This window comes from Urocitellus parryii, unplaced genomic scaffold (assembly GCF_045843805.1).
Source record: "Urocitellus parryii isolate mUroPar1 unplaced genomic scaffold, mUroPar1.hap1 Scaffold_40, whole genome shotgun sequence".
In the NCBI taxonomy this organism is placed as follows: domain Eukaryota; kingdom Metazoa; phylum Chordata; class Mammalia; order Rodentia; family Sciuridae; genus Urocitellus; species Urocitellus parryii.
Window position 1 is genome coordinate 6,606,646 of NW_027553586.1, and position 22,632 is coordinate 6,629,277.

Sequence of the window (22,632 nt, forward strand, 5' to 3'; positions counted from 1 at the left end):
GAAGGGATATCAGGGACCCAGTATTCTCACTATTGCACACCCAAGACAGATTCTCTCATTCTTGTCTATCCAGGCATCTGGGGGCAGGATGAGAAAAGCTGAAGCCTTGCTCCTTCTGCACTGAAAGCCCTCTAGCTAAGACCAAGGGATAAAAATAGCTGAGATCTTGGCAGCAGCAATCTGGGGTACAGTATTGGCCTTGCTGACCTAGGAATAGCAAGGAAGGGAGTGGTCTTGGTGCAAATACCACAGACTCCCCTTTCTTATCAAATGTTCATAGATTTCCTTGAACAGATACTTCTTCATTTGCCATTTGCCCTTAGGACCATTTATTTCCAGGTGATTTCAATGGTTGCTCCTTTGGATGTGATTTTCACTAGTGCTACCCACGCTGTCTTTCCAAAAGACACTTATATTCATTAATTACATGTGGAATTTCCAGGAGAACAAATCTTTGCTTTTCACTTCTTGTGATTAATTTTTCTGTACTTCCTTTGTTTGTTTCCATTAAAACAATGACTGCCAACCTTATACAAGTTCTTTCCCATTTTCAACTCCAAGTTCCTAGAAGATTCAGAAATGAGGCTTTTGCACTAACATCTAGAGCGAACATTCAAGACTCTGACATTGGCTATAATTTTTTTATACCTTTATTTTTATGTGGTGCTGAGGATCAAACCCAGTGCCCCACATGTGCCAGGTGAGTGCTCTACCATGGAGCAGAGCCATAACCCCAGCCCCAACTGGCTATAATTTTTATCTAAGGTTTCAGGAAAGAGAACATGCTTCTCCACCACCGCCCTTTTCCAACATTTTGCCTTTGGATTAGTTTTAGATTCAAGAGGAAAAGATAGGAATGGCGAAGTTGAAAAGAGGAAAAGTTTTTACAATATGAAGTCCACACAGGCTCTGAACTTAAGGGAAGCCATTGGCAGGACTTCCTGTTGCTGTGGGCTTGATTTGTTATGAGGTAGTCATCTTTTGCTGAAGCCTGTCTAGCTTCCTTGAAAATAACAGTCAGCAAGTGACTAAGCATGCACTGCAAGACTGGTTGTGACACAGGAAGCCACAAAATGATGAGAGACCTAGGTATGCCCAAAGGAAGGAAGTCAATAAGGGCGTGCCCCAAAATTCTTCCAGGTATTGGCTTAGGAAGCCTTGTAAGACTTCTGGAAATCTTTCATGAGAGCTAATAGGAAACAGTTCAGCCTAAAGGCTCTTTAAAACTTTGGATGCTTAAGTTTACAAAGCCCATTAAATTTGAACTTCCAATTGGAATTGTATACAAAAGAGACATTTGTAGGAGGCATTTTCAGAGAATTTTATTTGTGGATAATAATAGTATTGTGCTGGTTAGTCTTCATTTGTCTGTTAAAGATCCATTCTCCATCCTCCTGTTCCAGGCTCTGTCTTCCCCAGAAGCTGACCGATGCAGATTCACTACATGCCCCATCACCTTGCTATTCAGTTTCTAGTTGGGTTTGGACAGTTGTTTCCAACATTAACATGAAATTGGAGCATGTGAGAAAATAAAGGTATTCCCTGATCCTTCCTTGCTATACCACTCCCTCTCTGACAGTAGCTGTGTCTATATATATTCTCACTGGGGTCCTCCTTCAAGGTCCTGGTCCTTACCAAACTCTAGAAATACTATTTACTATATTAAGAGCTTCTTGCTATGCTAGTTTCTGTGTGCCTCACTAGTCCATTTTCTATATAACAAAGTACTTGATACTGGTAAATTTTTAAGGGAAAGAGGTTTGTTTTAGCTCCTGGTTCTTAAGGCTGAGAAAATCCAAGAGCAGGGTGCTGACACCTGGCTAGGGCCTGAAACTGCGTTGTAACATGGTGGAAAAACAGAAAGGCAAGCATGCCTGAACAGGAGAGGAAGCAAGAGAGGCTTGGCTTGCTGTATAACAATACATTCTGGTGAGTTTGAGCCCATTCCCCTAAAGTAGCATTCATGAATGTGGTGCCCCACCCCCCCACCCCACCCCCACTTATCTAACAACTTTGAAAAGGTCCTATCACCTCTCAATACCATTAGATTAGGAATTAAATTTCTACAGGAGTTTCAGATGGGACACACAATAGCACTCACCATCTCATTTGTTCTCATAACCCTGCTATGCTTTGTAAGTAGTATCAGTATGCTGCAGGAGGGCTGAATTCTGTTTCCTGCTGGATTTCTGGGAGTTAGCATATTTTAAAATCTTCAATGTGTGTCATAATCTTGAAAACCCATGATAACTCTTCAAGGCATTAACATTATTAACCCATTTTACAGATGAAGAAAATGTTTTAAACAAGTAAAATACCCAAAGTCACATACCTAGTGACACAGAATTGGAATTGAACTCAAGTATTTCTAACAAGAGCTGTTTTCTTTATTTCATTTAAGTTTTTTCTAACAACTTTTATTTATATTTTATTGCAAAGATTAATTTTATTTAAATATAAGTCAATTTTTTAGCTTTTTAATGAATGTATTGATTAAGCCCAAGTCCTTATTTTGAAATACAATTTGACGAAATTCATGATATCTAAATTCAAGGGGCTGGGATTGTGACTCTGTGGTAGAGTGCTCGCCTAGCATGCATGAGGTACTGGGTTCCTTCCTCAGAACCATATAAATGTAAAATATTGTGTCCACCTAAAACTGAAAACTAAATATTCTTTAAAAATAAATTTAAGTACAGTATCCTTTTAATGACTATAAGGAAAAACACAAGACTTAATTTAAAAAAAAATAACTTTGAGACTTTTACTTGTAATGAAGCTTGATAATCAACTCTTGTTTTGTGCAAACATTAATTTTCCTTTCCCTTCAGATTTTTTTTTTATAAATACCATTGGTTGTAACCCAACAACCCTTCCCAGTCCTCCCTATCCTTTTACACTTTCAATGCTACTTTGAAGGTAGCAATGGCCAGATGACTCAGGTCCTGCTAATGAAAAGTGAAAGTATCCCTTTTGCTGATAAAAATCAACAATCACAGCTCTTTGTTCCATCCCTTTCTTTATGCTTAAAACTATTATGTGATGCCTGGAATCATTGCAGTTTTACTGTGACATATTCAAAGTTGTTAGATAAATGTAAAGGTTACTAGGTAGCAAACAAATATATAGGATGCTCGTTAAATTTGAATTTCAGGTAAATTATGAATAAATTTGTAGCATATGCCCCAAATATTTTATAGCATATATTTAAAATGCATAATTTTATATATAATACACACATGCCTATACGGTTATATTATGACCATGAGCCAATGCATTCAAAGTTGCTAAATATGTAAAATAAAAAGCTGTTAGCTTATATTCAACTTATATATTGAGTCCCACAAATTCTAAAAAGTGAGTTTTGTTGCTGTTGTTTTATTAAATATTGAATGGATAAAAAGAATATATATAACGTGTATGGCAAAAGGAAAGCAATACACCAATGCCAGTTTAATCACCAATCAGTCTAAGATAACCTCTAGCCTAGATTCTGAATTTAATTTTCCTTTGCCTTTTAAACAATGTGTTTGTTTGTTTTTTCATCTTCATCACCTTTGAATGGCTAGGAACTGAAAAAAGGTGTTTCTCTTTTCAAGTACAGTAAAGATAACCCAGCATCCTCCTCTCCAAACATAAATTACATGTCCAAGAGAATGCTGCAAAGTGTTCAAAACAGGTAGGCACTTTTTATCTTGGTCATCCGAAAGCTATGACAACGGTAGAGGTGTTGATCTTTTCAGAGTCCTGTAGGTTTCTTGATAGACATGTGTATAAGAGACAAACCAAGGAGAGAGAGAAGAAAGTCTTGCATCTAGGGGGTTTGGAGTTGGCTTTCAGAGAAACAACCTCAACTTCCAGATATCTAAAGGGTTCCCCTGCCTTCCTAGGAAGGCAGACCCCTGCCCAAGCCTCCCTCCTGAGATCCTGCATATGCTTTCTTGCTAAATGACTCTTCACTCCGTTATCTCCTCACGGGATACATCTGTTGGGTGTTTCGCATCCTCAGCTCTCCGCTTTCATCTTTTTCATATCTCAACACATTGTTTCCTCCAGTCCGGGTGCCAGAGTGGAAGGGAGCCATCCCGCCCGACCGTGCTCTAGGATTGGCAGCGAATGAATGATTGGCAGCGGGCATCTCTGTCAGAGCTTTGGCATGCTGCAGAGTAGAAGCCCCGTGCTAATGAATGCCATCTACACCTACCAGATGTGCCACTGGGTGACATGCCAGATCTTTTACATAATGCCATTCTGCCGGACATGAGACAGCTGGGGGTGGGGGTGTCTCTTAATGCCTTCGGGTAAGAGTGAGTCTGCCTCTTCTGTGATTCATTCCTTCCTTCCTTCCTTCCTTCCTTCCTTCCTTCCTTCCTTCCTTCCTTCCTTCCTTCCTTCCTTCCTTCATTGTACTCAGATCACTCGCCACTGTCCATATGCCCAACCAGCTCTCCTTACACCTAGGAGGATATCTCCCTCAGAGATAGTATAGAAACTGGAGTCCCTGAGTTCCCAAAACATCTCCCCTAGCCTCCTCCACACTCTTCCACGAGTTTGCTCCCTACCCCCACCCAGACTCAAGAAAGGGAATTTGTTTAAAAGGTTAAAGAAATAAAAACACTGAAAGGACCTGAAATTGAAGGAAGGGTAGATAGATACCACACTTCCCATCTCCCCCCACCCCACCCATTACTCTCTTCTTCCAAGCTAACCTGCTGCCCACACCCCACTCCCTTTGGCAGCATCCCTTGTTCTTTCTTTTTCCACAGTCCACTGGAAACTGGACAGTATTTATCCCCAAGGGTGAGTTTCTGCCAGTGCCTGTCCCACGTCCTGGCTGAAGTAGTTTTCTTAGGTTGGAGGTGTCCAAAAATCCTTGCTGCTTGGAAAGGAATGTTTCCTGGAGTGGGATGGACAAGGTGGGAGGAAAGGGAAATGAGAAAACCGCTTCTGACCGACCAGGCGTGCGTGCGCCTGTAGGAGTGTTTCGGTTCTTCTCTCCCAGCGAGATCACCAGTCCCAGAAAGAGATTAGCTGGGGACCTGGGGGAGGATGCCAAGCTGGTCTCCCGCACTTTCTCTCAACCTGGGAGTTGGGGCTGCCCCTGAATCCGGGGCCTTTGCGAGAGGCAGGCCTCTGCTCCTCCTCCGCAGGGGCCATACCCCTCACACACGCCCTCCCACGACACACACGCCATCAATCTAGCTGATAGGCGCCGCTCCCACGCGCACACCCCTGCCCCTCGCACGAGGGGGCCCTGTCGCCAGGCCCCTTCCCAGGCACTCCCACCCCCGCCCGCTGCTGAGGCTCCAGATGGCGGCTTCTTGCGCTCTGCTCGCGGGCCCCCAGACGCCGCCAGGCAGCAGCCGGCGGTCGCTCCCTCCCTCCCAGCTGCTGCGGCTGAGAGCAGGACCGCTTTGCAAGGCAGACGGGCTCCTCCGCAAGCTCGCATTGGGGCGGGAGTGTGGTCGCGGGTGGCGCGGGGATGCCGAGGGACCCGCGGGAGCTTCGCTCTGGGTAAAGGAGCCCTGCTGCCGCAGGTAAGGAAGCTGCAGAGAGCTGCTCAGGGAATAGATGGGGAAGCCTGACACTGGGGACTACCCCCACCTACCCCCACTGTCTCCCTTGTCCTTTTTTTCCGTCCCAACCACTGAGCCAGGGTCAATTGCAGGACCAGAGCACCCACGCGACAGCAGGGAGCGGCTTCGCGGACGCCAGAAGGGGGCGCCCAGCACCCCAAAACCCGGGCAGGAGGCGGCCTCTGCCTGGGCATCCCGCCCAGCCCAGCCAAAGGCTGCTTCGATCGGAAAGGTGCCCCCTTCTGCCTGAGAGCAGTAATGCCTACCGCCAGCCTCGACCACCTACTTACTTGCCCATTTTTCTCCTCTCATCTCACTGCTCGCACTACCACCTTCGCGCTCGCTCTTTTTCAGAGTCTCCCTCTCCCTCTCCCTCTCCCTCTCCCTCTCCCTCTCCCTCTCTCCCCCTCTCCCTACCCTCATTCTTTCCTGGTTTTCTTCCTTCTCTCCGATTCCCTCCTTGTATATTGTGTTTCCCCCTTGGGTTCCTACACCGATTCTGTGAGGTTTTATGTGCCGCTAAAAGGTGGCGTGGAGGTCATGTGTTTTAGGCTTCTCTCCCTAGGTGCCTCCCTGGGTGGCCCGGAAAGCAGCCCTGAGGAAGGCAACTATTGGAAGTTGACGTCATTCTCTTCCGGGGATAGGAGACAGCAACAGTTTGCTATGAGAGTGAGTGATATGTTGGGGTGCGGCGCTTCCCCCAAAATACAGATCTATGGTCCCCCTTATTGGACTGATGCATGAAGTTCAATAGCTTGGTACTCAGCCCTTACCTCCCATCAAAGTCAGGACACACGAGTGTATCCTTTTATACACATCCCAAAAGACCTAAGGTCAGCCTCCCCTATAGTCCTTAGTTTTCCTCCGAAGCAGCTACTCTCGGGGTTGGGAAGATGAAGAAAGGGACACTAAAAGGTTCGTCATATCTCCGCACGCATCTGACGTTGCCTCTAATCTGCCAGCGTGCTGTCGCGTGCCCACTGTGCCCTCAGACAGGCTCCTGCTATGCCGCTATGGGGCTTTAGACCCCGCAAGCACGTTCCATAAGCTCCCAGAATAAATCCCCTCGGAAACATTAATCACAAGGACCAGAGGATGCAAAATGTGTGCCTGTGCGGTGTCTGCCTTTTAATCCCAAACGTAATTCTGGAAAGCAGCATCAGACAAGGGCTCTATTAATCCCTTACAGGAGTCAATGCCATCACTGACCTACTAGACTTGTTTTCCTGCAATTTCACAGAGTTAGCCTCTGTTAGAGGAAAGTGACAGGACAGGAGGAAACTCCTGGTACATTCGCTTAATAATAGAGTAGGGCACTCCTTACGTGGCTCGGGCTCCTTAGTCTGGAGTCAAATTCGATGGGGTCGGGGTCGCCGGCACTACTGCAGAGGTGGGGAGAGGGTTAGCTGGGCGTTAGACGCTGAGTGGGGTTGAGAGCAGAGTTGGAAAGGCGTTTTCTCCCATTCTAAGGCTTGGGACCCAAAAGACCTCATTTGGGGGCTGTCCCTTTGGGATGATGTTAGGGCCAGAGGAGAGGCTCACCCGCAACACGGATGAATCAGTTTGCTATCCCCCCTCCCCGACCTGTTCCTCGCGCTTGAGATTTCACTATCATGTCATTCAATTAATCATATTTCGCTTCTCCCATTTTATTCAAATCCGTCTTCCAGTTCCCTCATAATCGTAATTTGTGCCATTGCCTTTTATCTTTGATTAATTAAGAAGTTGAAAATGATAATGGAGGGTCGGGCCAATAAATTAGCTTTAGGAACAGAGGGACCGACGCCCAGAGCTGCCGCGTGGGTGGGCACTGCCCTATCAGACTGGGGTGAGGGCGGGGTCCCCCGCCGGCCGCAGCACAGGGAGGGGTGAAGGATGAGGCGCACCTTGCGAACTCAGTGGAGATACCCGCACTGAAGTAAATTCCGAAGGCGCAAGTAAAGACCTCTCTACGCACCAAGTGGAAGGATTGTTGGGATGCTTAGCTTTTCCGGTTTGAGTCTAGAAATAAAAAGAATTGGGGCGGGGTTGAGGGTACTCTTGTTTATTTTCAAAAAGGCCTCACTATACTAAGTGGATGATTAGGTTTAAAGTGTGGGCCTTTACAAGGATTTGGATCCTTTTCCACCCCCAGATCTAGTAAGTTAGATTTATTTATTTATTTATTTATTTATTTATTTATTTAATTTTCTCCCTCCTCTACTTGCCTACTGGTTTGAAAGAGGGAGGAAGGAAAGGAGGAAAAGAGGGAGAATGTGTTTGAGAGATTCTAAGATCACATCAGTGGCCAAAGAGGAAAGCCCAATGGCGGGGCGGTTCAGGGGTTCCTCTTTTCTCGCTCCATGAAATCGATCATGCCTCCAGACCACTGAAGGAGAGCACTTTGCCACTCTTCACAGCTTCCCTCCAGCCTCTTTAGCTTTCAATTGAAAACCAATTAAAGGTTTCTATAAATCTGTTAGAGCCCCTTTTATCTGGGGACCCCTGATGCATGTGATATTGCCCTTTAGATGCCTCTTCCGTGTTTTGTTTTACAATTGTTTTATCAATATAATGCGGCCTTTCTTTTCCTGTCTCTATAGATACAGATACACAAGGAAAACCAAAGCTATTCAGGCTCCTCATTTGTCCAGCAGCCTAACAGTGGTGCCCTTTCTGTGTGGCTGCTTCCCTGCTTCAGGAGCAGCAGTTATGGTAGAAGCAGATGGCTACTGATTGGGGGAGCTTTGTGGCTCTAATGCTGAATACTTTATGGAAAAGGACTATATCATGCTTCGTTGGGCAGAGGAACAAGGGGATGAGATTTATGGCCAGGAAAAATAAATCTTTTTCCAAGTTGTGGCTCCTTCTCACCAGTGTCTCCTTTGCCCTGGGGGTCAAACGCTGAGGAATTGGTTTTTATTTTATTTTATTCTTCTTTCTGTAACAGCACATTTTAGTCAGCGTCTGAAGGTAGAGCAGACTAAAAGCCAGAAGTTTTTAGAACACCCTCGGTGGTTGTTGCATCAGCATTCTCTGCCCTCAGGAAAAGAGCAGAAGGGTATGGTCTTAAATGCTCTTTGAGGACATATTTTCCTGGACCTCTTGTTAGTTGCTGGGTAAAACATCATCATCCATTATCCTATTATCAGTAAAGGGGAAAAAGGATGTTAAATGCTCCTATTCAAAAAGTTAGAGGAGGATATTGATGCTGAAGGAGAGGGGAAATGATGGGGCATATGGTGAAGCAGGCATGCTTCCCACTCTGAAAGCTCGGACCTCTGAGATGATTGAGGGATGCTTGTGAGCCTAACATGCTGAACTCCAAATTGAATTTTCAACTTATGGAGGCTATACAAAATCCAACCCTCTGTTGGAGGCCTAATCTCCCCCAAGATATGTCCATATCTTTTCCTCTCACCTGAGTTTCACTTCTCTTGTGTGAAGGTGTGCTCTGTCTACTGCTGAGATGTGTCTCTTCTCCATACACCCCTTCTCCTGCCCTCAGAACCTGTCCCCTTGAGGTCTTCCTCTCCCAGAGGCCATAATGTCATACAGAAGAGTTCCTAGCAGAGACCCACATGCCTACTGGCAGCTTGGCACCAAGAGGTGGCAGCCAATTCCAACTCTGGCTTTCCCTTCCCACTCCAGACTCCTTGTCTCCTTGATTTTTGAAATGCCATTTTCAATCAAGAAACATTTGCTGAGCACCTTCCTATTCCAAGCCCCTCTCCCCTGCCTTTCCAATTCTTTTACCTTGCCCCTAGAAACTGAAGAGGAAACGCCAGGCTGACAGCTTCCCAAAAGGTCACCTAGTTTTCTGCCACAAAAAGCTTCCTCCCAACTCTTCAAACACTACCACCTCAAATTCCAACATGCACCTTTGCATCTTGTTTCTCTCTAAAGACGAGAAAAGGTGTAACAGGGGAGATAAGCCTTAAAAATAAAAGGCAGGCATTCAGGGGCTTTAAATGACTAACTTTGGGCTCTTCCTATGTGCTAGGCCAAATGCTGTGCCAGCCTTATAGCACTTCAGTCTTCTAATGACCATTTGACTTAAGTGCTACTATCATCACAAAGTCCTCTGCTTCACAGGAAAAGCAGTCCAGAGATGTTAACTAGAGTAAGTCACCCAGCTGGCACCTGAATCAAGGATTACTCCTGCAATATTCACTCTATGAGTTAGATGCTTTTACTAAGGACTTTACAAAGGAAGAAAACAAGTTCAGAGGGGTAAGTGATTAACTCAAAAGACTCACAGCTTGTAGACTTCAGACCCGGAGTTCAAATGTTAACTGTTCAGAACCCCAAATTTCGCGTTCTAATATTACTACTTCTTGGATCCTTTAGAAGAAGGAGGTATTGGGAACCCACATCAGACAGTTTGTGACTGGGTCGCGGGGCAGGGCTGGAGATTTCACGGAGTCTGAGAATGGGGCATGGGGGCTAAAGCAACTGGTCTGTTCCAGGCTGCGCCTGCGCAGAAAAAAGCGTGGGATTGGAAGACGCAGCTCTGCCAGGCTCCCGGGCCTCTACTAGTCTAGGTCCGCGGATTCTGCTGCAGTGTTGCCAGTGTGGCCCGCGAGTTGGCGCGGGGAGCGGAGCCTGAGAGCAGCCTCCCGAAAAAGTAGCCCTACTTGGGATCGAGTGAGAACCACGTGGCTGGCGAGCTAGGCCCCACTGCGGTCCCCGCAGGTCCCCCTGTGTAGGGGAGGGCCGGAGCCGCCCACCCGGACCACAGGCCCGCTCCTTTGTGAGCTTCTGTTCTGAACCGCATCTTTTGAAGTCCCTGATTTTTGGCCACTGAGCTTGAGTTAACCAAAGTCGCGTTCACACGTTTTTCATTCCACAAAGTCGCCCTGCATCAGGCCTTGCCATCCTGAGTTTCCAAAGCTGCAAATCGGGCGCCTCAAGGAGGCCTAAAGAAAGGACTCTAGAATGGGCATTGGGGGTGTGTTTGGGGAGAGAAGCCCTACCTCTATCTGCCAGGCCAGACCTTCAGAGCAAATTGGTTGCTCTTTCTTTAAGCCAGTGTGGGGTGGAGCGATGTGCAAGATAATGGCTAACTGCTCATTGGAACTTTGAAGTCTTTAAAGGTAGTAGAGATCCTGAACAGATTCCACCTGCCTACTTATCCACCAGTACCTCCATCCGATCTCCTAGCAACAAGGAGAACTCCTCAGCCTTCATTCGGTGAAGCTTTAAAGAGCTTCAATAAGCTTCTCCAATTTTCTAGTGAAAAAAAAAAAGGGAAGGCAGTGAAGGTCTCTGCGCTTGCTAAGTTGCAACTCAGCCCTCACAATAACTTTATGAAATGGTTTCCTTTATTGCCTTCAGTCCACATGTACAGCCTACATCAGTTAACTTCCCGTTAGGGTTAGGGGGTCTCCAGTCGAACCCAGGCAGTCCGGTTCCCTTGGTGGAGTCCTGGGGTGGCCTGCCAGAGCCTGAGTTGCTGGTCCTTTGGTCAGTACCCTAGACTTCTAACTAAGGAGAATGTTCGTTAACAAAGGTATTGAGGCCTCCCTGGGATGCACAAGACTGAAATGAAAGTAACCCTGGCTCTTGGAAGTAATCCCTTACCATCTGCTTAGCAACTGGCTTTCCAAAACGCTCTCGCCCTGGTTGCCTTACTGAGTCCTCTCTGCGATGCTGGAGGCAGCGCTTGCCAACCTTAGTTCAACTGGAGGGAAATCAAAGCTGAGCTAGGTCACCCGCAGCCTAGCTAATAAGAGTCGGGACCGAGGACTAATGCTCTGCGAGAGGGACGTGGGTGATCAACCGTGGAAAGTCATGGGCAGGGGCAGGTAAAGGGTAGAAATGGGGTGAAAGGCATTGGTGTTCTCTCAGACCCTGCCCTAGGAACGTCTTTCTGCACAGAAAGTGATCGCCAAGGGGAGGCAAGTGTTGACACCCTAAGGAAGAGATACCTTAGAGAACATGGGAAACACGGCTGGCCCTTGGGGACTGAACTTCCTTCTTGCTTTGCATCTGGAATGCACTGCGTGCACCACGTGGCCTTCACCTGTCTTGAGTTCACGGTTTGCCCACGCTGTTTCTGTAAGGTGATTTCCGCAGCTGATGGGGGCTAGTCCAGCCTGGGTCACATTCCAAATTGATGCTCTGCATTCTTTGGCAAATGAACACCAATGTAGTGGAAGTGATGTGTGCCCTTCAAGGTACTGCCAGATGCCTTGTCTCTCTTAGAGAGACCTGTTTGCCTACTTTGAAGCCCTGCATTTGGCCGTGTATTCTTAGTTCTGTCGCAGGGCATTTTACTGAGACATAGGCACCATGGAATTCAGGCATCAGAAATTGCCCAGTCTAGCAGTTCTTGCCTTGCTACCCAAACTTTAGGCTCCACTCAGCTGATAGGGGTCTTGGAGACAGAGCAGTTAATTCAGTCCCCCAGACAAGAAGTGGGACCTGCTGCACTCTGAGAGCAGTCGCTTTTTCTCTGGGATATTTTCACAAGTTCAGGGGAACCCCAGCCTCTTATCTGGAAAGATTAATTTCCTAGGGCCTAGGTAAACTCTAGATTATGCTTGAGGGGCATCTGTTCATACACACATAAGGTGTTAGACAGTAAAATTATACTCAATATATTCTTTATACTCTATCCACTTGCCTTTCCAGGACCCTTTGCTCTACCATGTTACTTCACACAGACTAGTTTCTCAAAACCATCTCACATGAAAACAGGAGCACTAGCTACTTTTTGAACATGCAGCCAAGGAAAATTACAGTCCTGATATTTCTTTTTCTTTAGGACTACCTTTGACAATATTTACCTCTAGATGTCACGGACATGCTCATGTGAACACACAAGACTATATCTTCTCAAGTACAATGCTATTTGTATTTAAATTGAGTTCTAGGCCTAGAAAATATCAATATCCTGGTCACTATATTTAGTGTGTTTATTCTTAGGAATTTATGAAGGATTTATTTGGAAATTCTGGATAGTATTCATTTTAAATCACAGTTTTTTCTTAAAATGTTAGAGATTATGAATTATATCTTAGTTATGTTATTATATATTATATTCAACAGTGTGGTAAGTAGCTTTTCACTCAAGTTCAAGAGAACAAATATAAGTTTTGATCCTTCCTGTCAACTAGTTCCTCCCCTTGGTAATGTACGTCCAGTATTGTTTATAGACTTTATGATGCTACAATTGTTTGTGACAAGTTGATCTTTGAATTCTTTAGAAGACTACTTCTCCAAGTATTAGCAATGAAAAAAGACTCACACTGGTAGTTTTAAGTGCTTTTGAAAAATCTGATGAAAGCAGTAGGCTTTCTATATAATGTTTAGGGAGAGATTCTCTACTGATGCTAACTTATGAAACACCCACAATTCATTTGAACTGAAATTATGAAAGATGGTCTTCATTCAAATAGATTAATTGGCATTATAAACAGGGAAGCAATTTGGGTGTCTGGATATTTCCAAAGCAATGTAAATTATCATAGTTGTGGTTACTAGGTCATATCACTTTCTGTCTCCTCAGGTCTCAGGGAAGTACGCCATGGGTACATCCAAGCCAAAAAGGCCTGAGCATGTGTTCCCTTTGCCTAGACCCCTTCCCCAGGAAAGCAAAGCTTTCTGCCCCCTCATTGCCAGCAACCTGATTTCTCACAGTCAAAGTGCACAACTCAGAAGGCCAGTTGGAATATAATGCGAGGGAAGAGTCTGCCCAGGAAGTACACACTGCCTGTAAATCAGTGCCTCTCTTATTAACTCAGGAATTATACCAAACCTAAATTGGAGAAGAAAAGGGATGAAACTCAAGTGCTGAATTTGGGGATAATGTTCTTTCTTCCTGGTTGAGTGAGGAAATTTAATGTATAGCCTCTCATTTTGGTGTCATTCCCAAGGCCTATGGTCAGTCTTCTCAAAAATCTCATTTGATACTTCTAGACACCCCCAGGATCCCTTTGTATGGAAAACCTGGACCAGAGAGTGAGGAGGCTTGATGTGACTGATTGACTGACTGACTGACCGACTATGAGACTATGACTTGGCTCTATTTCCTCCCCATAACCCTGTTCTGAGATCTGCTCAATGTCTGTGGTGTCTGAGTCTGAGAAGAGTTTTTGAATGTGTGAGACTGACAGAAAACCAGCTGTTCCTTGGTATATCTCTAGACATTTATCTTAGGGAGGGGCATAAAAGCTAGGATACTCTAGCAGATCAGGATATTTGATTTGCTTCAGAAATCACACATAGATGAGCATGAGGCATTGATTTCAGATCTGTAGTAGATCACTTTAGTTTGTTAGCTCTTCTGAAAGTCATAAACTGACGCCATTGAGCCAGTCGACTACAAGTCAGATCCAGTAGAGGTTAACAGGAGAGGGCAATACAAAACTTTCAATGATGAACTCCAAAAGAAGTGTAAATGGAATTATCATTCCTCACAGAGAAAGATTGTAAACTTGAGAAAGGGAGATTTTTAATCATGATGATAATACTAGTGGTATCATCATCAGCATTAAAACAGTAGTGTTTATTGAGAAGCAGACAAAAGTGAAACCAGAATCATGATTTCTACAGTCAGAATTGAAGACCTTCTTCAAGGCTACAGAATTATCCACTCCTGAGTCTCTGGCTTTCTCAGGACCAGCCTGGGTAACATCCACTCATTTATCACCCAGTGAACCAACCCTGATACTTGGTGTAATGACCAGACCTAAACAGAGCTTGTCATGTATACTTATAAAAATATAGGGTGCCCCCCTCATTCCCTATAAACCCTTCTGTAGTTCAGCAGCAGCTCTTCTTTACTCATCAAGATATAATAAAGAAATAATCAGATTAAGATACTCCCTCCCTCTCTCTTTTTTTTTTTTTGTGTGTGTGTGTGTGGTGCTGGGGATTGAACCCAAGGCCTTGTGCATGCAAGGCAAGCTATATCCTCAGCTCCCCACTTTCCCTTCTTAAACTCCCAATTATCATTCTCCTGACAAAAAGTAAAAGAAATGAGTTAACAATCCTCTGAACAACACTTTTGGCACAAGACTGGTGGTTTTTCCCTACCCACCAAACCATTATTTCTGTCTCTCCTTCATGTACAAGTAATCAGTCAAATTTATCCCTTAGAAAGTTCCTTATTCTGGATGTCAGGGTTAGGTAATGCAATACTTCTCCATGAAGTTCCATTCTCTGTCTCCCACAACTCCCAATAGCCCCATGCACAGACCTCTCTGTGGGAAATTAATAAACTTAGGGAAGAGCTGCCACGGTCTGCTTCATCTGCTTCATTGGCATCCTCTTGTCTTCAAGTGCAATTTTCTTTTCACTATGAATTGCCACACTTTTGACAAGCAAACCTTTGCTGGCTTATTGCTTTGGAAAAATAATTAGAAGGGATGAACTGGGACCTGGAATAGGAAAACAATGTGTTTTCATTCTTATAGGATAATAATCTTCAAAGTAAGATTATTTGCAGGGTTATTTTTACTTGTTTCCTATTACAGAAGTTAAGATACTTTCTGAACCCTGGAAGAGAAAGAGCATTCTTCTTCTGATATTCACTGAGAATCAGATTTCCTTTCTCAGTCATTCTCCACCCTCTCATTTAAATCATAAAAGGCACCACTTCAGAATCATTCATCAACTTCTCTCCAGACTTCTCTTCCCAACAACACTGCAGTTGTCTACATGTGTATTTTTACCATGATTACAAGAAGTCTTGCTAAAGCAGAATAAGGTGAGCATACTCTTCATTGTCATTCTTCTAGCCACTTAATTGGAAATAAAATCCCAGGTAAAAGAGCTCCAAATGTATGCATAAACCCATCATTCCGTGTCAATTACATAAAACTATTGACTGAGGTATATTTTTATGGTACTGTCTGAGACTGAATAAATTCTTCAACCCTTCATTTAGTATCACTGTATTCCAGTAAGTGACTTCAAAGTAGTTTATGCACCATTCTAACCTGTTCTAACCTGTGAAGTTCTAGAGAAATAAAAATAATTTGTGATTTTTTAAATCTACTATTAATGATTGTCATTTACACCATTTATATTACCATGTAAAATGTGTACTACTTAAAATACTGGAAAACTCTCCAAGCATGAATTTCTTACCCATATTTGATTTTTATTTCTGTTGTTAAGTTAGTCATTTGGTCCATAAAACAAAGAGTTGGTTGGATCCATATAATGTGAGGATTTTTTTAAAAAGCAGGAGAAGGAATCTAATTTAGCCCCCCCCCCAAAAAAAAAGAAAGAAAGAAAAAGAAAAGAAAGAAAGAGAAAAAGAAAAAGAAACTGAGATGAAACATCTGAAGGCCAGATTCTCAATAAACCTCTCCTTTCTCTGATGTATACAATTGTAGTCCTTTTCTAGCTTGAGATTTAAAGGTCAAGTTTACCCACCCCCATTTTAAGTACCAGAAACACTCTTTGTATTATACAAACTGGAGACAAGGTCTCATATGTAAAAGAGACATAGTATAAAGTAGAAAGGAGAAATTCTCTATATTTAAGAAAAAATCAAGGTGCAAGAAAAATGTCTTCCATTTAGAGCTTCTTTTCTAAATGCCCATCTTCTGGAGTGGATGCTTTTACATTTACTGTGTGTGGTAGGATTACAAAAGTGGCTTGCATGGACAGATGACTTTTTTTCTGAAAAAGACAAACTGTGTGTTTTCTAAAGAATAGCTAAAACAGGCACAAAGAAGTGTTCTATTCCTCTGATTAATGGAATTAAATTCCTGAACACCACCCTCACACCACCCCAGCACATGCTGTATCTTGCTGTGATTTCTGCAGGACTGTACTTCTGTTTTGGCTACTTTTGAGTCTTAACTTGCTGTCCTTTTTCTCCTGTTCTTTCTTTTTCTTCTCTTCTCTCATTTCACTTAAGAATCTTGCCACTATTCTTCAGTCTTGAGTGTTTTTCCCTAGATGTTTGAAGCAATCTTTTCAACATTTGTAACTCTCTCACCGGTCCTTTAAAGAAATTATTTGGATGGGGAGAGGACAGTTGAATATGAGAAATGATGGAGCAGCCATCAAGATAACTAAATACAGCTGCAGATTTTCATATGCAGACATGCTAGCCTTCATTGTACTGAGCCTCTGTTATTAGGGGTCACTCAGCCAAACTACTTAAAACTGCATATATTTGCATAAGAGAAATGACACCTTAAGATGAAAAAAAAAAAACCCTGAAGTTCTAGAAGCTTTCTTTGAACAATCAGTAGCTAACCTGCAAGTGAAGGGAAAATTCTGCCCTTTCTCCCATATATGGAGATTTTTGTAGCCCTTTCCTTATTGGGTCCCACCTTAATCTAGGTAGAGGCTTTGTCTGATCTGAAGGACTGCAAACTTGTGTGGGGTGCTGACTAGGTAAGATAAACTGGGAGAAGAGACCCTATGGAAATGAACTCATTGGGAAATTACCCTACACTTCACTTCTGCTTTGCAAGATCCTTCCATCTCCTGCCTCAATGGAGGGCAGGCGCCTGCAAGGAAAGACATTCAGTGCCTTGTTGACCCCTGGGTTATAGGGAGAGGTCTCAGAGCTGTGAATGGATCCAACTAACACAGTAAGAGGCTTTTTGCCAACCCCTATTATACTCACCTTATTTCAACCCCAGGGGTGGGAGCCTGACTGAGATTGTCTCCTCTTCAAATCGTGGTTCTGCCTCTTGCCCTTTAGCCGGCTACACAATCCGATTTATCCTAAAGCTGACAGATTGCCCACTTCAATGTAGTGATAGTGTGGGTGGGAATTGAGGGATCAGCTATACCACCCAAAGGTCTTTCTTCCCTTAGGAGTAGAGAGCTGAACAGTGAAAAGGAGCCTGAAGGCCCCTGCGAAATTGTCAACTTTCAGGCTGTTAAAGACCTCAAGTCATTAGCATCAGCTGCTGCACTAAAGGGTAAGTCGGAGCCTCTAAGTAGCTTAGAGCACAAACGAGGCTCCGGAGAAGGCCTAGGCAACTCCATCCACTCCTCCATCATCGACTGGACGTGAAAAAGCTCTTTGGAGTCCATCTCGGTAATAATTTTTACTCTAAATCATTCCCACATCGACGTCTTACAGTACTGGCTACTCCCATTACGGGACCCCTCGGGACTACTCAGAACCCATAACACAGAGGGTGTAAATGCAGAAACATCTTGTCTGATAACTTGGGCTCTACCCTTGAATGTCCTCCCGTCCCTGCCCAGGTACCAGTGTACTGGGACCCGAAGACCAGTATAAGTACCCTTTGGAGGTCTTGCGACATCCCCACTTTATCCCCTTACCCATCTCCTGGGCCACGGGAAGCTTAAGCCAAGTATTCACCCAAGTACGGCCCTTTCCAATTTTGCAGGGGAGGGATTAGTAGTGTGAGCACTTGTAAAGACAGCTCCCACCCCACCCCCACCCCCATTTTATCACCCCCCCACAGGCAATAGTTTCGCAAATCAGCAGCAGCTCAGTGGCCCAGAATCCCTCCTGAATAATCCCACAACCCTCCCTGGTCCACAGAACTCAAACTCTGGAGATACATGGGCGGGGTCCACGCACATGCTACATGTCCAGCTCTCTGACCTAGGTCCCCCAAACTCCCAGCAAAACGGAAAAAGCCCGTCTACAGTCTTTTGGATACCTTTCTTTCCGATCCTGAAACTGATTTCCCCCTCCTAGCAATACCAGAGGGACCAAGCTTTTAGGTAGAGTTGGACCCGCCGCTCTTGAAGAAGCGTTGCCACTCTGGAAGGTGCTCTGGATTCTTGAGGCACGGGGCAGACTCCGGAGAAGGCTTCCAGGCAGGCGGCGCCGGAGGGAGCGCCCAGCCCAGCAAAGAGTTAAAGGGAGGGGACGTGGGCTGTCACGCGTTATTGGGCAGATTATGTGCAGCAAACAAAAAGTGTGTGTCTGCCTGCCAGTCAGTCACTGCATCGGGTCCAGCTGTACAACTCTCTCCGTTTCTCTCTCTCTCTCTCTCTCTCTCTCTCTCTCTCTCTCTCCTCTTACCCTCCCCTCATCTTTCTCTCCCCATCTCTCCATCTCTCCTCTCTTTAGGAAGAGCCTACACGACTGCAACACCAACACCTCTTGACATGGAAATACACTGATACAATAGGCAAAAAGAAACACTGGATTGCATCTTCCCGGTCCAGGTGGCCTTATTTGGGCGATTAGATTCTGACCTTATTCCTGGTAAGTCCATTTGCATTGATGTGGGAGGGGGATGGGAGAAGGCAGGTTTGGTGGGAAGAGTGGAAATTTTTGTCCTCTTCTCCTGGTTTTCTAGAAGACCAGGGGAAAATGATTATTAAGGGGATCTCTACTGCCAATAAGATTATACAAAGGGAGGAGCTGTTGGGGAGCACTGTGCCCGAGAAGCAAGGGATTGGACAGAGCGCGGCAGCCAGACAATGCCTGCCTAGAGGGGAGGGCGAGCGACCGGCAGCAGCGACCAGCTTTCAGCTAGTCCTGCCGGCTCTGGGGAGGATCCCACTGGTGGATGAGAACCCTGGGCCTAGAGCAGGACGCAGAGCTGTGAAAGGTTGGGTCGCAAAGGCGACTGCGCGCGGGTTAGCGAGCCCAGGCTCTTGCCCACGGGTTATTGTGACCGGCTTGAGGCTCGTGGCGGCTGCGGTGGCTAAGCTGACGGCTATTAGCGCGGCATAGCGAGGACCTTTTCACCGTATTGTTAGGTAGAACTGCATTTTATTGACTGTGTCCCTTCTGTTGCCCGAAGTGGCGGGCGACCTCCAGGCACAATGAAACGCTTGTGTGAAAGAGACTTTTAAAATAAGAGAAAAATTAGAACATAAAACGCTAAACTAGAAGAAATTGAGAAAGGGAAAATAGGATTCGCTTGAAAAGATGATAAGTCCTTTTTTAAAAAAAATGCATTTTAATTTGCAATTGGACATGAGGAAGGCTACCTCCTGTGGGCTTAAAAATGCACGGGGATAAATTGTGTAGCACAATAAAATTTGTACTTTATGGGTATTTTCTTTATTTCTGCTGTCTGGTAGATACAGACCAGCACTTGCCATTTGGGGAATACGGGAAAAAGGCTGACCAAAGTTTTAGGCTCCGCTAGCTGAAAAGGAAGACGATGAAAAAGACACTACTTTGTCATCACATTTGAAAGACTAATTGGTTAATAGACATTAAGATAAAAATAGACTTTGCTAATATTATTACCTAAAGTATAGCTTTGCAGGAAAAGAATGAGGTCTACTCTTTCCCGCTACTTAAATTATACAAAATATAAAGAGATCGTTGCCAAGGGTGGGGGAAAAACTACCTTTAGATTAGGAGAAAACCAACTTGGAGAAATATTTTGACTAGTCATAAAGAGCAAACAATGCAGCTACTTCAGAATTAGTCTAAAATTTTTAAATATCTGGAGTTTTTTTTTTTTTTCTTTTAAGTGATAAGCCTTGTAGGGGGTGTCTAGTGACAGAGGAAGGGAAATGTCCCTTTATGACAGCTTAATAGAGAACCTTCCATTGGGGCTTTACTTTCTAAACTGCTGCGGATTAAACAGCTGGAGAGCCCACTGAGGACTATTCAAGCAGGGCTGCCCCCTCTTGGCCAAACAGGGTCATATCTGGGGAAAAAAGAATTCACCAGTCATTACACACGGTATTTCAGACAGGGGACACCTCAGACTTGCCCTGTACCTCCTCACTTCATGGGCCACAGGAAACTCAATACACCCTCTTGTATAACAAGGTAACTGGGATTCACCCTCATCCATAAATAAGCATGTCGAGAAAAAATAATTACCTCTGCTTGCTGCTTTTAATTAAAGCCTCGGAGGGACAGTGTTGGATTATGGTAATGAGCAGACATACGTCGTCCCTTTTTGTAGGCTGCAGAGAAAGGTTAGCTGACACGGAATTAGTGGCCCTGACACTCCACTTGAAATCCATTCGCCATGCTCCGCTGTCTCCGCCTGCTTGCTAATGCTGCTTCCCTCTTTGGAAGAAAAGGAAAAAAACAGCTCTTAGACACTCAGTTCAATATATAGAAAGATAAGATCTTTTCTTCAAGGGTTAAGTTTCTTTCACTTAAGAAATTTGATATAGGTTGGTTTTAAAAAATGTTTTTCTTTCCTTATCTTCACCCCAAACTCCATCTATTGCCAAAGTACTGCACAAATAAATGATCTAGTCTTTCCTAGCTCTTTCTTTTCTTTTCTGAATCTCCTATCATTCTGTTTGATTACTGTACTCCCCCAAATCAGGAGGCAAAGTTAGATAAGGTTCAGATGGTGTATTCTTTTTCTCGGGCACTCAGACCCTGAAAGATAAAAGTGGATTTGTGAAGGGGATGATGGCAAAGTGGCCTGCGAGAGATGCTGTGTGTGTGGTGTTTGCTCACTAAGCAGGGTCGTCCCCTTACACATGCCTGGAATGCAGCCAACGATTCCAGTTTGAGTTCCCCTACGTAGCGCATCTGCGTTTCCGCTGCCCCAAGAGACTTCACAGCGCTGATCTGAGTCCCCACGACTAACAAAGCGCCGGTGTGGGCACCAAAGACCACGGGGAGGAGGAGGCGGTAAAGACCACCACCAGCAGCAGCAACAGGAGACGCCATTGGGTCCGGGTCCCAAATTCTGCAAGGCTGGCCCCATCCATCATTACCCGGCTCCCTCTCCGGACAGCAGCAACCCACCCGCCGCCGCCGGTGGCAGCAGCGCAAAGCCATCCACAGACTTTCACAACCTGGCCCGGGAACTGGAAAATTCCCGGGGAGGCACCAGCTGCTCCCTGGCCCAAAGTCTCAGCAGCAGCAGCAGCAGCAGCAGCAGCAGCAGCGGCGGCAGTGCCGGCCACCAGGAGGCGGAACTGAGTCCCGATGGCATCTCCACCGGCGTCTGCAAAGGGAAGAGGAAATTCCCAGAGGAGGCTGTGGAGGGCGGCGGAGGCGGTGGGGCCAGGCTGGTGGGGGGCCGGGCGCGCTTCGCCCAGCGGCCCCTGCCAGCCTCCAAGGAGGATTTGGTTTGCACGCCGCAGCAGTACCGCGCTTCTGGCAGTTACTTCAGCCTGGAAGAAAACTGCCGCCTCTTCGCGCCACCCAGCCCCGAGACCGGAGAGGCGAAGCGCAGCGCCTTCGTGGAGGTGAAGAAGGCTGGCCGAGGGGCCGGCCTGCAGGAGGAGGCGACTGTGGATGGTGGGAGCACCACTGCCGAGGACCACGACGCAGGTGGTGGCGGCGGCTCTTCCACGCCAGCGGCTGCGTCTCCGGCAGGCGCGGAGAAGCTGCTGGCCCCGCGGCCCGGGGGCCCGTTGCCCAGCAGGCTGGAGGGCGGTAGTCCCGCGCGGGGCAGCGCCTTCACTTCAGTGCCACAGCTGGGCGGTTCCGGAGGCAACGGCGCAGGGGGCGGCGCGGGGTCAGCAGGTTCAGGTAGTGCGGGCAGTGTCCAGGGCTCAGCATCCGACGAACGCAAAAGCGCCTTCTCGCAGCCGGCGCGCTCCTTCTCGCAGCCGGCGCGCTCCTTCTCACAGCTGTCCCCGCTAGTGCTGGGCCAGAAGTTGGGCGCGCTCGAGCCTTGCCATCCTGGCGACGGCGTGGGTCCCACCAGACTCTACCCGGCCGCTGCTGACCCTCTGGCAGTGAAGCTCCAGGGGGCCGCGGACCTGAACGGAGGTTGCAGGGCCCTGCAGACTGGCGGTGGCAGCCTGCCCAAGCAGAGCCCCTTCCTCTATGCCACTGCCTTCTGGCCCAAGAGCTCGTCGGCGGCTGCAGCTGCGGCTGCAGCGGCCGCTGGGCCCCTGCAATTGTAGCTGCCATTGGCGCTCACGCTGCTGCCGCCCTCCTTCACCTCGCTGTGTCTGCCCGCGCAGAACTGGTGCGCCAAGTGCAATGCCTCTTTCCGCATGACCTCCGACCTAATGTACCACATGAGGTCGCACCACCAAAAGGAGTATGCGATGGAGCCCTTGGTGAAGCCGCGGCGGGAGGAGAAACTGAAGTGCCCCATTTGCAATGAGTCCTTCAGGGAGCGCCACCACCTGTCTAGGCACATGACCTCGCACAATTGACACAGAAAGGACCTCAGCTTTCCCGGCGCTGGCGAGCAGTCTAGCCACCTGCGGGAGT

At 46.2% G+C, this 22,632-nt stretch overlaps 1 protein-coding gene across 1 annotated transcript; it reads left to right on the plus strand.

Annotated features, from left to right (window-relative positions):
• The first annotated feature begins 5,310 nt into the window (after nucleotides 1–5,310).
• LOC144252330 (PR domain zinc finger protein 8-like) lies at nucleotides 5,311–22,574 on the plus strand. The gene is given in 5 exon segments (XM_077794725.1): nucleotides 5,311–5,537; nucleotides 17,349–17,455; nucleotides 18,821–19,075; nucleotides 20,918–21,069; nucleotides 21,072–22,574. Coding segments are annotated over 5 exon segments (2,244 nt in total).
• Nucleotides 22,575–22,632: the final 58 nt, after the last annotated feature.